This window comes from Gigantopelta aegis, chromosome 12 (assembly GCF_016097555.1).
Source record: "Gigantopelta aegis isolate Gae_Host chromosome 12, Gae_host_genome, whole genome shotgun sequence".
NCBI classification, from domain to species: Eukaryota; Metazoa; Mollusca; class Gastropoda; order Neomphalida; family Peltospiridae; genus Gigantopelta; species Gigantopelta aegis.
Genome location: NC_054710.1, coordinates 29,089,022 through 29,102,800, shown reverse-complemented (window position 1 = coordinate 29,102,800; position 13,779 = coordinate 29,089,022). Strand labels below are relative to the sequence as shown.

Sequence of the window (13,779 nt, the reverse complement as noted above, 5' to 3'; positions counted from 1 at the left end):
CCTTAACCATATGTCTGACGCCATATAACCGTAAATATAAAATGTGTTGAGTGTTCGTTAAATAAAACAGTTCCGGTTATTGAGAGAGGAAATACGCTGTCGCCTCTTCATGGGCTATTTGTTTCGATTAGCAGAAAGGGATAACACATACCACGGCCTTTGATATACCAGTCATGGTACACTGGCTGGAGCGAGAACAGTAAGAAGAAAACACAGCCGTCGGAAGCAAAGGGGTGGAACTCTAAAGGGATTTTGTTATATACCGTTAACCGCTGAGTCCCATCTAAATAGAAGCTGCCCGCTAATTTTGACGCTGAGCTTCAAATGTTTTGAAGAGCTTGAATTTAGCGGTTAACACTCAACCGACGAAAATAATATCGACTTTTTAAATGATAAATAATCATAATATTTCTTTACAAAATGGGAACAAATATAATAATGAAAGTAACATATAATGAACATAATGAAATTAAAGGCATACTGTCACGGATTTAAAGACATTATTTCTCTAAAAATGGATAATAAATAAAAATTACATTAATTGTTGGAAACCAAATCTAGCTATCGCATCACCTTAACTGAACCATGATGGAGTGAAATCCATGTCAACCCTCTCGGCAATTTTAGTTTTTTGAATTATGGACCATTGCCATAAATCAGTTATTTTTACAAAATATCATTAATAAATGGAGTATGGTGGTTATGAAGATGGTTGAATAAAGTACATTTAATGACAAATCAAATAATTTTTGTTCAGGTAATACTTTGTTAGACCATTAAATAGGTCAGTGGTCTGTGACAATATGCCTTTATAATACTTCGACCGAAAGAGAAGGTCATAAAAAGTATTGAACCCGCTAAAACCTTGACTTCCGTCAGCGTCGAAATTGTGATTGCCGTGAATCCCTGAACAAAGCCCGGATGATAATCATAGTGACGATGTTTGGCGACGACGACGACGACGATGATGATGATGATGGTACTGATGATGATTCATTTTATGCTTATGCTTTCTATGGCACGCAATAAGTATATATATGTGTGTGTGTGTGTGTCTGTGTGTGTGTGTGTGTGCGTGTGTGTGTGTGTGTATATATATATGTCTATTATATAGTAAATATGTCTATTTTGCTTAACGTCACCACTAGAGCATATTGGTTTATTAATCTCTGGCTATTCATTGTCAATCGTTTTATGTACCAGTCGTGGTGCACTGGCTAGAACAAGAAACAGCCCAATCGGCCCATCGACGGGGATCGATCCATGACCGACCGCGTATCAGGCGAATGTTTTACCACTGGGCTACGTCTAGCATTCATACGAGTTAAACGTCTACGGTATAGTGGTACAAAAGGAATTAAGATGAAATAAGATGATAATGTAACTTGCACCATCATGTATATTGTCCTAATGCGTCATAATCGTCGTCCTCATCATCATCGTCAATATTATCGTCATTCTCACATTATCATATCACCACCATTACAGTCATCATCATCGTCATCATCATAATCGTCATCGTCAGACATCACCGTCACAACCAGCCCGTGGTTTGTCAAATCTCAGTGTGACGGGATTTGAAAATCACGTTCTCCCGACTTGTTCTGGCTGATGGGGCTCAGCTTTTCTCGCTTCAAGATTGGTTTCAGTTTCCGGGGCACGTGCACACGTGTCGCGCGGGCGCCCGTGCGTTTATCCCGCACGTCCATCGGCGCCGGTTGCGTGGTTCCGTCTCGCGCGATCGTAAACTTTGAGTATTTCGACAACACTTTCTCGAAGGCGTCCGAATACTGCTTCTCTTTTCCGAATCTCGGTTTCAGATTTCCCAAGTCTGTTACGACGGAACCTTTCTGCTGGCTGAACTTTGGTTGGTTTTCTTGGTGCTCTGATATTTGGTACGGGAAGTCACTGTTCAACCCGCGTTTCACTTTGACCGACTGAAATTTGTTCTGTTTGAACGATAACTCGTCCGCAGTCCGCTGTATGTTCGCTTCACTCTTTATCCTGCGGCGCGGCTCTGACGTCATCAACTTCCGCGATCTTTTCGCAGATAGGTCGGTAACGTCATTCTCGTCCGTCTTTTTGACTGGACCGCGTATTCCGCCATGTGTCCGCGGTTCAAAATTACTCCCGTTGCTATTGTGATTCTTAAACTGTCCTACATCGTCGTCGGGGTTTACGATTAACGTATTGTCGACCGGACCGTAATATCGGTCTTCAAGGAACACGCTAACAGGAACGGCGGAAACGTCGTCGTTGAACTGTAAACTGTCATCTAGGTCAATGACTTCGATTTCGCCGTCCAATGAGCTGTCGTCGCTCTCGCTCGAGAGGCAGTTCACCCGCATGTACATTGCCTGTCCGGCAGACTTCGGTCTTATTCGGTTGTTTCCGTCAGCAACTCGATAACGATCGGGCGACTTCGTTTTGATGTGCTTGAAATCAAAACTGCTCACGGAATCCAACTGTTTTCTTGTCATCTGCTTCTTGGGTTTAAAGGTAATCTTGGTTTTGGGTTTTTTATCGTTTGAAAACAACATAAATCCGTCATCGCCTGAATTCCGGGTTTCCGTCCGATATGTATATTTTTCCGGAATCTTTTTCCGTGGGTCTAAAGTGAACTGACTTCTCACCTGCTCATTCTCGCCGTTTTTCTTCCTCCTATGCAGAAGACCTTTCTCTAAGCTCTTGTTGATTGCCCCATTGCGCATGACTTCCAGCTCTTCGAAATCTGCGAGAATCAAAACAGAAATGACAGAAATATGAGAAACAAGATTTACATATTATCTTCAACAACAAATTTATGTTGGATTCCATTTTGATATATTTAAATTTCCGTTACATTCATTACAACGTAACGTCATCCCATTGGTCCAGACGTAGCAACGATTAATGTAAAAATTACGTCGTCGGGGAACGTCATATCTGATGACGTCATTTTACATGGGCAAGTTGTCTTTTTGAGCGTTATTGTTTGTGGACCAAAAATAATTCAACATAAAATATGAACTTTAAGTTTTATTATTAGCAAGTATGATTCAAATTTAATTATAAGAGTTCTGTTATTTCTTTTACGTTCATCTGGGTATGAATAAAAAAAAAATCATCCGCAAACTTATATGAGAACGGCTTCGCCGATTCACACAATTTGCGGATGATTTTGTGTGAGTGCGTGTGTTCTTACTCTGATAAATGTAAACGAAATAACATACAATACAATTAAATGAAAACAGCTCTCATGAACCTTCTACGCGGAGCATTTTGAGAGACAGAGATAGAGACAGAGATAGAGACAGAGATAGAGACAGAGACAGACAGACAGAGCGACATAAACGATCACCAATAATTTAGTTGTTTTCAAATTAACAATAAGATCACGTCACGTCATCCTGACGTCATTGAGACAAACAGATTAATTTTTATACATCACCCTTTCTATTAAAAGTGACAGAGCCTAGGTTTTAAATACTACTGTTATGTTTTGTTGCCGTGTTAGTATGACACTACGCTCAACGACATGTTGAGGTAGCGCTCAGGCGCTTCATACGCTTGTACATATAAGGAAGGAAGGAAATGTTTTATTTAACGACGCACTCAACACATTTTATTTACGGTTATATGGCGTCGGACATATGATTAAGGACCACACAGATATTGAGGGAGGAAACCCGATGTCGCCACTTCAGGGGCTACTCTTTTCGGCCAGCAGCAAGGGATCTTTCATTGCACCATCCCATAGACAGGATAACACATACCACGGCCTTTGTTGTATCAGTTGTGGTGCACTGGCTGGAGCGAGAAATAGCTCAAACCGACCGCGCATCAAGTGAGCGCTTTACCGCTGGGATACGTCTCGCCCCCCCCCCCCCCCTTCCCCACCCATACATATAAACCCATAATATTACTACGACGTAAATTTTACTTTTATAGCCCTTTTTGATAATTTAAATTAGATGTACTTATATTTTATTATTTAGAATATTAATTTGTGTACACCAGCAGTTGTTCTGGTTATCCAGGTTTTTGCAATACCCCAAAATGCATTTTTATAAAAACAAAAACATACGTTCGTCTGAGAAGTAACGGTTATCGAGACAAACTCTAGTTAGTTATAGATGGTATTTCCCTGTTTAAACATCACAGCCTTTAGTTTGACTTGTGTCCTAGTGGTGTCGTTAAACAAAACAAACTTCTTCTATTGTAACTTTATTCAAAGAAAGAAATGTTTTATTTAACGACGCACTCAACACATTTTATTTACGGTTATATGGCGTCAGACATATGGTTACGGACTACACAGATTTTGAGAGGAAACCCGCTGTCGCCACTACATGGGCTACTCTTTCCGATTAGCAGCAAGGGATCTTTTATTTGCGCTTCCCACAGGCAGGATAGCACAAATCATGGCCTTTGTTGAACCAGTTATGGATCACTGGTCGGTGCATGTGGTTTACACCTACCCACTGAGCCTTGCGGAGCACTCACTCAGGGTTTGGAGTCGGTATCTGGATTAGAAATCCCATGCCTCGACTGGCCGGTATAACTTTATTCAAATGCAGGTTTGTAGATTAATCAAACTTGGTGTTCATTTTCATGTGTTGAAACTTGGTTCTGCACCTTTACTACAGTTTTATCATTATGTTCAGGATCTGTAGTACATACATCACTAACTGGACATATTGAAATTTTAAAGTACAAAGTCACATTTCAAATAGAAAAAAGATAATAATATTTGTCCATAAATGTATTTCTTAGCAATTTTGTTAAATTACTATAAAGACAAGATTATTTAATTTTCTTACCATTGGACTGAATTAGCCAGCTCTTGCTCGGTACTAGGTACAAAAATAATCTTTCATGAGTGATACAACTGTTTCTTTGAAACGAGCTTAGAGATAGATAGATAGATAGATAGATAGTGTGAGAGATAGAGAGTGTGAGAGAAACTGAGAGAGAGAGACAGAGACAGAGAGATAGACAGAGACAGAGAGAGAGAGAGAGAGAGAGAGAGAGAGAGAGAGAGAGAGAGAGAGAGAGAGAGAGAGAGAGAGAGAGAGAGACAGGCAGAGAGACAGACAGACAGGCAGACAGACAGACGGGGCAAATAAATCAGTGTAGTGTACGGGAGGCCGAGGTAAAAAGTACGAATTAACGCAGTCTAGTTGATAGAGAATTAATGTTTTTGCTGAATCATTGCTGAAATACAAATTCGGATGGGCGGTTCGCTTTCGTTCAGCACTGTAGCTGACATTTCCATTTACTTCATATGTCCTAAATATTACAAAACTGATGATACCCAAAATACACGATCGATATTGCGTTATTTACTGTACGTTTCTCCATTAAGAATATTGCCAAATGGGTGGATTCACAAACAAAGAAAACTAAAATAGATCTGAACAAAACATTTATAGGAACAAAAATAGTATCTCTGCACACATTAAAGTCAAAGTCAGAGACGTTCTGACAAGTTCCGTGGTTTGTCTACAGACAGATTGCCACTCGCCAGGACGAAACGCATTTCCCAACCAGTGCACCGTGTTATGTGCTGTCTGTGTGGGGAAACGTGTAATATATAAATGGTCGTTTATTGTTACTGAAAAACGTAGAGGATTTCCTCGAAATATTAGCATCATCAAATATTAGACATTCAATAGCCGATGATTAAGAAATCATTTGGTAATTTGGAATCGTAGTCTTCAGAGGAAACACGCTATATGTTTTCCCATAGTATCAAGGGATCCTTTATAAGCATTTTCCCACAGCTAGAACAGCCCATACCACGATCTTTGATATACCAGTCTCGGGGCATTGGTTGGAACAGGAAAAATCCCAACTAGAGAATGGTTTGACCCTGCAACCAAAATACTGCAGTCTACGGATTGAGCTAATTTCCACCCGCTGTTCAGCACATCGAAAAGAAAGAAGTTTGTTTTGTTTAACAAAACCACTAGAGCACATAGATTTATTAATTATCGATTATTGGATGTAAAAAAAATAGTAATTTTGACATATAGTCTTAGAGAGGAAACCCGCTTGCTTTTCTCATTAGTAGCAAGGGATATTTTATATGCACCATCCCATAGACAGGATAGCACATACCACGGTCATTGATATACCAGTCGTGATGCAATGGCTGGAACGAGAAATAGCCCAATGGGCCCACCGACGGGGATCGATCCCAAGCCGAAGCCCAGGCCGAAGCGAGCGTTTTACCACTGGGCTACGTCCAGCCCTCAGCACATCGAATTAACAGACTCCGATATTCTAAAGAAGAAATTGCTAGAAATAAGATCGCTTCGTGGAACGAGCCCCAGGAAACGACTTTTAAAAGCATCCAACTATCAAAAATAAATAAATTTAATAAATAAATAAATAAATAAAATAATAATTTAAAAAAAATGTTGCGTAAAAAACACTCCCACCAGATCCTCTGCCTCTATCCCTTTTCACATAATCGTTCTTACGGAACCGGTCAGTGCCTATAGGTAGTACTAAACCAAATAACTTCCGGCTGGGTCAAAGTTCGAGGTGCATCCAACTTTTGATAGAGAACTAACATTACAAGTCCTATGATTGGTGATAAATGTGAGTGTTGATTATGTAAAAAAAAAGAAAAAAGTGTTTCATCAGAGCAAAACATGTATGCAATTTTATTTTATCTAGTACCACTGTGTCAATGAGCGTCTTAGCTGAAACAGGTGGAGATAACTCTATTCCAGATGGTGCGACGATCGACAGGGTCCCAGAAACCTGATTTTGTCTCTGACTGGCTTCAGGTTATAAGCGACCAACTGAGTGACTGAGTTTGTTTTAACAGTAAAGTAATATTTTAAATATCAGAATGTGTTTTGTTGCATTTTTCTTAATGTCTATCTAATTGGGAAAAGTACATAAAAAAAAAATTTGGGTGGCAAAGTTGAGTTTTTATGCGGCAAAGTGTACACATGCACACGAAAATGAGCCATGAAAGGTACCATTTTCTTCAGTTAATACTTTGAGGTAGAGGTTGTAGTACTGATATTTATGGGTCTTAGTGTGGTTGATTTATTTTATATAGTGGTTTTGAGACACAAACTTTAACATAGTCGCCTATGGGATTTTATTTGGTATACTACAACCTCTAAGTGCCTCTAAGGCAGGTAGGTAACTAGTTTTACGTGCTCATATACCACTACGGTTTCGAACACGCTAGAGCCTCTAAAACAACAAGTCCACGTAGTGTTTTTTTTAAAGGGACAGACCCTAGTTTTTAAACACTAAGGCATATTTTTCACCTAGACCCTAGTTTCAACCCGTAAAAATGGACACTACGTTTGGTTAATTTACAAACCTGAGTGAAACAAAAATCTTTGACGTTAAAATGCCCTTAAAAATAGACTAAAACGCGACTCCATAACCGTTACTTCTCAGACGCACGTGCGTTTTTAAAAATACGAAAATACATTTTGTGGTATTTAGAAACACCAGGCTGACCAGAAACACTTCTATTATACGGAAATGGATAATCTAAACAATAAAATATATGTAATGTTTGATTTCAGTGATCATAAACGGCTCTAATAGTGAAAAATATGCATTAGTGTTTAAAAACTAGGGTCTGCCCCTTTAAATGTGGTTATGTTATTATGATATTTTCTTCCGTCAATTCGTTCTTCCCACACCGTTATCGAACGGACCGTGGCAGAATTGCAGATACTAAATTAGTCCTAATTGTGCCTCTCGTCAGATCCCAGGTAATTTGAAAACTGCAGACCGATAAATCCATATCCAGACGACATTTGTTTGCTGGCTAAGACAAACATAAATATCTCTCATAAGTATAATAAAGCTCAAAGCTGTATTGATTTATTACTTTAATAAACGTCAATTTGCCATTGCATAATTTTCAGTTATTTTGTATTTAATACTATTTTTCTTTAACATAACAGTCTGGTTAATGAAAAGAAAAAATAATACAGAGATAGAGACAGAGAAACAGAGAGGAAGAGGGAGGGAGAGGGAGAGGAGAGAGAGGGAGAGGGAGAGAGAGAGAGAGAGAGAGAGAGAGAGAGAGAGAGAGAGAGAGAGAGAGAGAGAGAGAGAGAGAGAGAGAGAGAGATTCACGGACCGCGCATTGGTCCGTCCAGCAAAAATGTGTTGGGTGCGCATTTCCTTTCAATAATAACCGAAGATTAATTAATCAATGTGCTCCAGTGGTGTCGTTAAATAAACAAACTTCTATCGTATCTTTATCCAAATGTGTTACAGGTTTGTGGATTAACCAAATTCAGTGTCCATTGCCATGGGTTGAAAATGGAAGGAAGGAAATGTTTTATTTAACGACACACTCAGCACATTCTATTTACGGTTATATGGTGTCAGACATATGGTTAAGGACCACACATATATTGAGAGAGGAAACCCGATGTCGCCCCTTCATGGACTACTCTTTTCCATTAGCAGCAAGGGATTTTTATATGCACCATCCCACAGACAGGATAGTACATATCATGGCCTTTGTTACACCAGCTGGAAGGAGAAATATTTCAATGGGCCCACCGACGGGAATCGATCCTAGATCGATCGCGCATCAGGCGAGCGCTGTACCACCTAGCTAAGTCCCGACCCGAGTTGAAAATGGGGTCTGCTACTTTAATCTCAGTGGTATGGTAAGCAATAACACTTGAACTCTGTGCTGTACAAATTTACACACTTGTTGAGACGTCACACTATCGGGCGTTTCCCATGGCAAATAGTAGCATGCATGACAGCAGTATCAACAGTATCGGCCAGTGTGTGATAAACTACTGTACGTTACGTAACTTGGGAGTTTGAAATAAGATTGGTGAAACTGCAATCTGGACGGTGTCGTCTGGTATGTAATAAACTACTGTACGTTACGTAAGTGGGGAGTTTGAAATAAGATTGGTGAAACTGCAATCTGGACGGTGTCGTCTGGTATGTAATATACTACTGTACGTTACGTAAGTGGGGAGTTTTAAATAAGATTGGCGAAACTGCAATCTTGACGGTGTCGTCCGGTATGTAATAAACTACTGTACGTTATGTAACTTGGGAGTTTGAAACAATATTGGCAAGCCAACGATTGACGTACGCCGAATAGGGGTCAAAAGTGTGTCTTGTTTAACGACACCAGTAGAGCACATCAGCTATTAAATGTCAAACATTTGGTAAAAGTAAAGTTTGTTTTATTTAACGACGCCACTAGAGCACATTGATTTTTTATCTTATCATCGTCTATTGGACGCCAAACATATGGTCATTCTGACACTGTTTTTTAGAGGAAACCCCCTGTCGCCACATAGGCTATTCTTTTTACGACAGGCAGCAAGGGATCTTCTATTTGTGCTTCCCACAGGCAGGATAGCACAAACCATGGCCTTTGTTGAACCGGTTATGGATCACTGGTCGGTGCAAGCGGTTTACACTTACGCAATGAGCCTTGCGGAGCACTCACTCAGAGTTTGGAGTCGGTATCTGGATTAAAAATTCCATGCCTCGACTGGGATCCGAACCCAGTACCTACCAGCCTGTAGACCGGGCCTAACCACGACAATTCTCAAATGTAGACTTCAGAGGAAAGCTGCTACATTTTGTCATTAGCAGCAAGGGATCTTTTAATATGCTATTTCCCACAGACAGGCGAAAACATACCACGGCCTTCCTGGACCGCCTGTAGGTGGACCGCCACTCTCCCAGGACTGGCTCGACCGCAATGTTACCAACCATATTGGTTAATTTCATGTTTAACATCAGTGTAAGGCACATCCATTCCAACATAAGGCAAATCAAAAGCAAACGTAGCCGGTCTGTCAGCCTTTTCATTACCCCTGAAGCTAGTGTTGTGTTTGGTTTGTTTAACGGCATCACTAGACCAAATTAATTAATTAATCATCGGCTATTAGATGTCAAACATTTGGTAATTTTGACTGGTAGTCAACAGAGGAAAGCTGCTACATTTTTCTTAATGCAGCAAGGGATCTTTTGTATGCACTTTCCCACAAACAGGAAAGCACATACCACGGCATTTGACCAGTTGTGGTGCACTGGTTGGAACGAGAGAAAATACCAGTCAGTTGAACGGTTCCACTGAGGTAGTACGATCCTGCGACGTCAGCACCTCAGGCGAGCGCTCAACCGACTGAGCTAAATCTCGCCCCTGAAGCCAGAATATACCAGTCGTTGGGCACTGGTTGAGACGGGGGGGGGGGGGGGGGGGGGGGAAATCACCGCCAAGGCAGGAGTTTCCCCCAGGGCTGTAAGGCGTAGCGAGCCCATACGCTTTGGTCTGTAAAGTAAGCTTGAAAGGTGGTACGACCCAACTTTTGATGCAGAAGTTAACATCAGAAGTCCTGTGATTGGTGATATATGTGAGTTTCTTGGTTGTAAAAAAAATAATAGTTTCATCTGGGCAAAAACTGTATGCAATTTTATTTCATCAAGTACCACTGTGTTAAGTAGCCTGTAAAAAAACAAAAAGTACTCAAATTCTGTGCGGAACTAGGGTAGCCATAGACACTAACCGTTATCTCTGAACTGAGCAGTTTCACCCCCATTTTTTCTGATTCATTTTAAGGGTAAGGGATGGTAGTGTTTATATCCATGTATATATCGTTTGACACGCCGCAGGTATGAGGTTCAGCCACATATGTTACAATGGTCGTCTTTACTGGTTTTACTGGTATACACCCATGACATTGGCCTGTGTAGGCTAGGAACCGGAGACTGTCGAGGTCAGAGTTGTGTTTATGACGGACGTGTCTGACGGTTGATGAAAATGGGCATGTAAAACAAGTCTGCTTGTCCTGTTTTATGGGGGAGGTAACTCAAGGCAATATTTCTTTTTAGTGACATCTCAGCTTTTTTTAAATTACGGAGATTGGGTGTCTATAATTGTATAACATAGATTATGGCTATTTCGACACTTGGTCAAGAGGCTTTCTCTGCCTGTCTGCCTGTCTGTCTGTCTGTCTGTGCCTCTCTCTCTCTCTCTCTCTCTCTCTCTCTCTCTCTCTCTCTCTCTCTCTCTCTCTCTCTCTCTCTCTCTCTCTCTCTCTCTCTGTTGTTTGTCTGTTTTTCTCTATCTTTTTTTCCATCTCTCACTGTCTCCACAAAACTCCACCCCACCCCCACCCCCCATTACGGAGATTGGGTGTCTATAATTGTATAACATAGATTATGGCTATTTCGACACTTGGTCAAGAGGCTTTCCCTGTCTGTCTCTGTCTCTATCTGTCTCTCTCTCTGTGATTATGTGTATGTGTGTCTGTCCCTCTCTGCCTGTCTGTCTGTCTGTCTGTCTCTCTCTCTCCCTGGCTCTCTCTGTCTCACAATCTCTCTCTCTCTCTCTCTCTCTCTCTCTCTCTCTCTCTCTCTGGCTCTCTGTCTCGCAATCTCTCTCTCTGTCTCGCAATCTCTCTCTCGCTCTCTCTCTCTCTCTCTCTCTCTCTCTCTCCCTCTCTCTCTCTCTCTCCCCTCTCTCTCTCTCTCTGTTGTTTGTTTTTCTCTATCTTTCTTTCCATCTCTCACCGTCTCCACAAAACTCCACACCCCCCCCCTCCCCCCGCCACTTACGAGAAACCACCACCACCACCATCATCATCAACGTCGACACTAAAAAATTATATTATTTAATTTTAAAAAAAAAAAAAAAAAAGTAACTGTACCTTCGTTACTTTTTCTTCTCTTCTTTTCCGTTTTGCTCTGTTTACTGGAAAGCAGAGGTTCGTTTCTGATCAACGTATCGCTGAAATTATTAATTATGTCATCAACTTGTTTTCGACTCTCATTTCCATCGCGATTTCGCGACATGCGCAATCCTTTCGCGGGAGAAAATTTGTGCCTGTCTTCGGGCTTTCCGAAAAAGGACGGAGAATCTTTTCCGAAATGAGACGAAGATTCTTTTCCCATCGTGCCTCGTGTTGTTTTGTCGTCTGCTTTGCGCGTGACTTGATCAGCCGTTACACCAGAATATCCTGTCCTTTGATACATGACTTCGTGAGACATTTATAAAAGACAAAAATATATATGTATATCACATATGCATTGATCATCTACCACTCGTGTTTAACATGGTTTCTCTCACCGGAGCGCGTTTGGTCATAGTAAACATGTCTGTCTTCTTTTTCTTCTTCGTCTTCTCAAATTAACACAAAGGGTGTCACATGACCCCAGAGACAAAAGAGCGCACGGGTTGAATAATTAGATAATCGGCAGACGACAGGATCTGTTCGCAGACGACAGGTGTTTCTCAATCTTCCCATTCAGGAAGCAACACCTGGCCGGATCCTATTTAGTACGAGACTGTTGTTGTCAAACCTGATGTCAGCCTGTTATTCTCAAACTGCACTTGTAATTGTCTTGTCCCAGGTTTATGTTTTATTGTTGAAACTGAAATCGGTGGAATGCACAGTTCCCTTTATTAACACTTCCGTCCAAGAAAATTGCAGAAGCTATATTTAAACTTGGTAAAAGTATAAACAAAATTCGTACGTATGAATTGTTTGTTTTTTTTGTGGTTTTTTTGCTTCTTTTTTCTTTGCTTTTTTTTTCCTTTTCGATTTTTTTTCTGTTTAGAGTCTGTATATCAGGTATGTACTAAAAACAGATTCAATTCACAGCCGTTAGTGATTAAAAAAAATAAAATCTAATAACTTTTTTTTAAAATCCACAATGTCAAATTATTGCTTTTCCTCATAAATCCACACAATCATTTGAAAAACAACACTAGTTGCATTTACCACTTCATGCGTTACATGTTCATGCATGCATTTTGCAAAGATAAAAAAAAAAAATATATCAAATGACTTTAAGATTTTTTTTGATAACAATAACTTAATGCAATCATGTGACGTTAATGAACTACACACGTTTAGCACCTTGTGAAATAACAAATATCCCACCACGCCTTTCGTTGATTACCGTAGAAGCATTCGTCACAGAACTATTACTTGATCACGTGACACGGGATAAACCGAAGTAGAATTATTGAACCTCCAATGAGCTTTAACGGGAGAATCATATTCAATTGGAGTGTCTTCATTGGACGCGAATAGCAATAGCCCTGGAGTAACGTCCCCTGTTTGTAAGTGTATAAAGTCATGCGCGGGCTGTATCAAAGTCCAGCGGGGATGAGTCGAGTTATTTTTAGCAAACAGATGGATGGAATCCAATATCGATGTTTATAGCAACAGATGACAACACATAATGAAGAAAAGTGAATTTTCTCTCAGAAAATATTGTAACATGTAGCGGCTTGCTAATACCGATGTGTTTCATCACGCATAGAGATTCACACATTTGATGCCGCAGGGCCGTAGCTAGGATGTTTTGTTGGGGGTGGGGGTGGGGGTGGGTGTCAACTGAGTAGTTAATAGTTTAAAACTCCTTAAACGGTTAAAAAAGAATATTTTCTTTAAGTTTCTATAATGCTTTCCGGATTTGTGTGCACGCCCACTCACCCCCCCCACCCCCCCACCCCCCCCCCCGCTAACTACGGCCCTGGGCTGTTCAAGGATTGCGTAACGCCCGAGATATCAGATATCATAGGACGCGTTACAGTACGTTTTGGGGAAGGGGTTTGAGTTTGTTGTTTTAACAATGTCTCGTTTTTGATTTATAGAGTAAAGTTTTGTTTTGTTTAACGACACCACTAGAGTAAATTGATTTGTTAGTGATCGGCTACTGGATGTAAAAAAAAAAAAAATCTTTGACGACACCGCTAGAGCACATTGATTAATTAATCTTCAGCTATTGGAATGAATGAATGAATGAATG

At 40.5% G+C, this 13,779-nt stretch overlaps 1 protein-coding gene across 1 annotated transcript; it reads right to left on the bottom strand.

The window, feature by feature from the left end:
- Positions 1 to 709: 709 nt before the first annotated feature.
- On the bottom strand, positions 710 to 12,892 carry LOC121386799. Its single transcript, XM_041517815.1, has 2 exons — positions 11,670 to 12,892; positions 710 to 2,731 (listed from the first exon to the last, which is right to left on the bottom strand). Exons 1-2 carry the CDS (start codon positions 12,007 to 12,009, stop codon positions 1,563 to 1,565), a joined length of 1,509 nt encoding a protein of 502 aa, XP_041373749.1. The 5' UTR covers positions 12,010 to 12,892; the 3' UTR covers positions 710 to 1,562.
- Positions 12,893 to 13,779: the final 887 nt, after the last annotated feature.

Bases quoted from the DNA above. Each gene is read 5' to 3' on its own strand.
- LOC121386799 (XM_041517815.1), bottom strand. From the start codon at position 12,009: ATGTCTCACGAAGTCATGTATCAAAGGACAGGATATTCTGGTGTAACG. The intron at 2,732-11,669 runs GTACAGTTACTT...TGATTCTCGCAG, and splicing joins GAGAAGAAAAAGTAACGAAG to ATTTCGAAGAGCTGGAAGTC.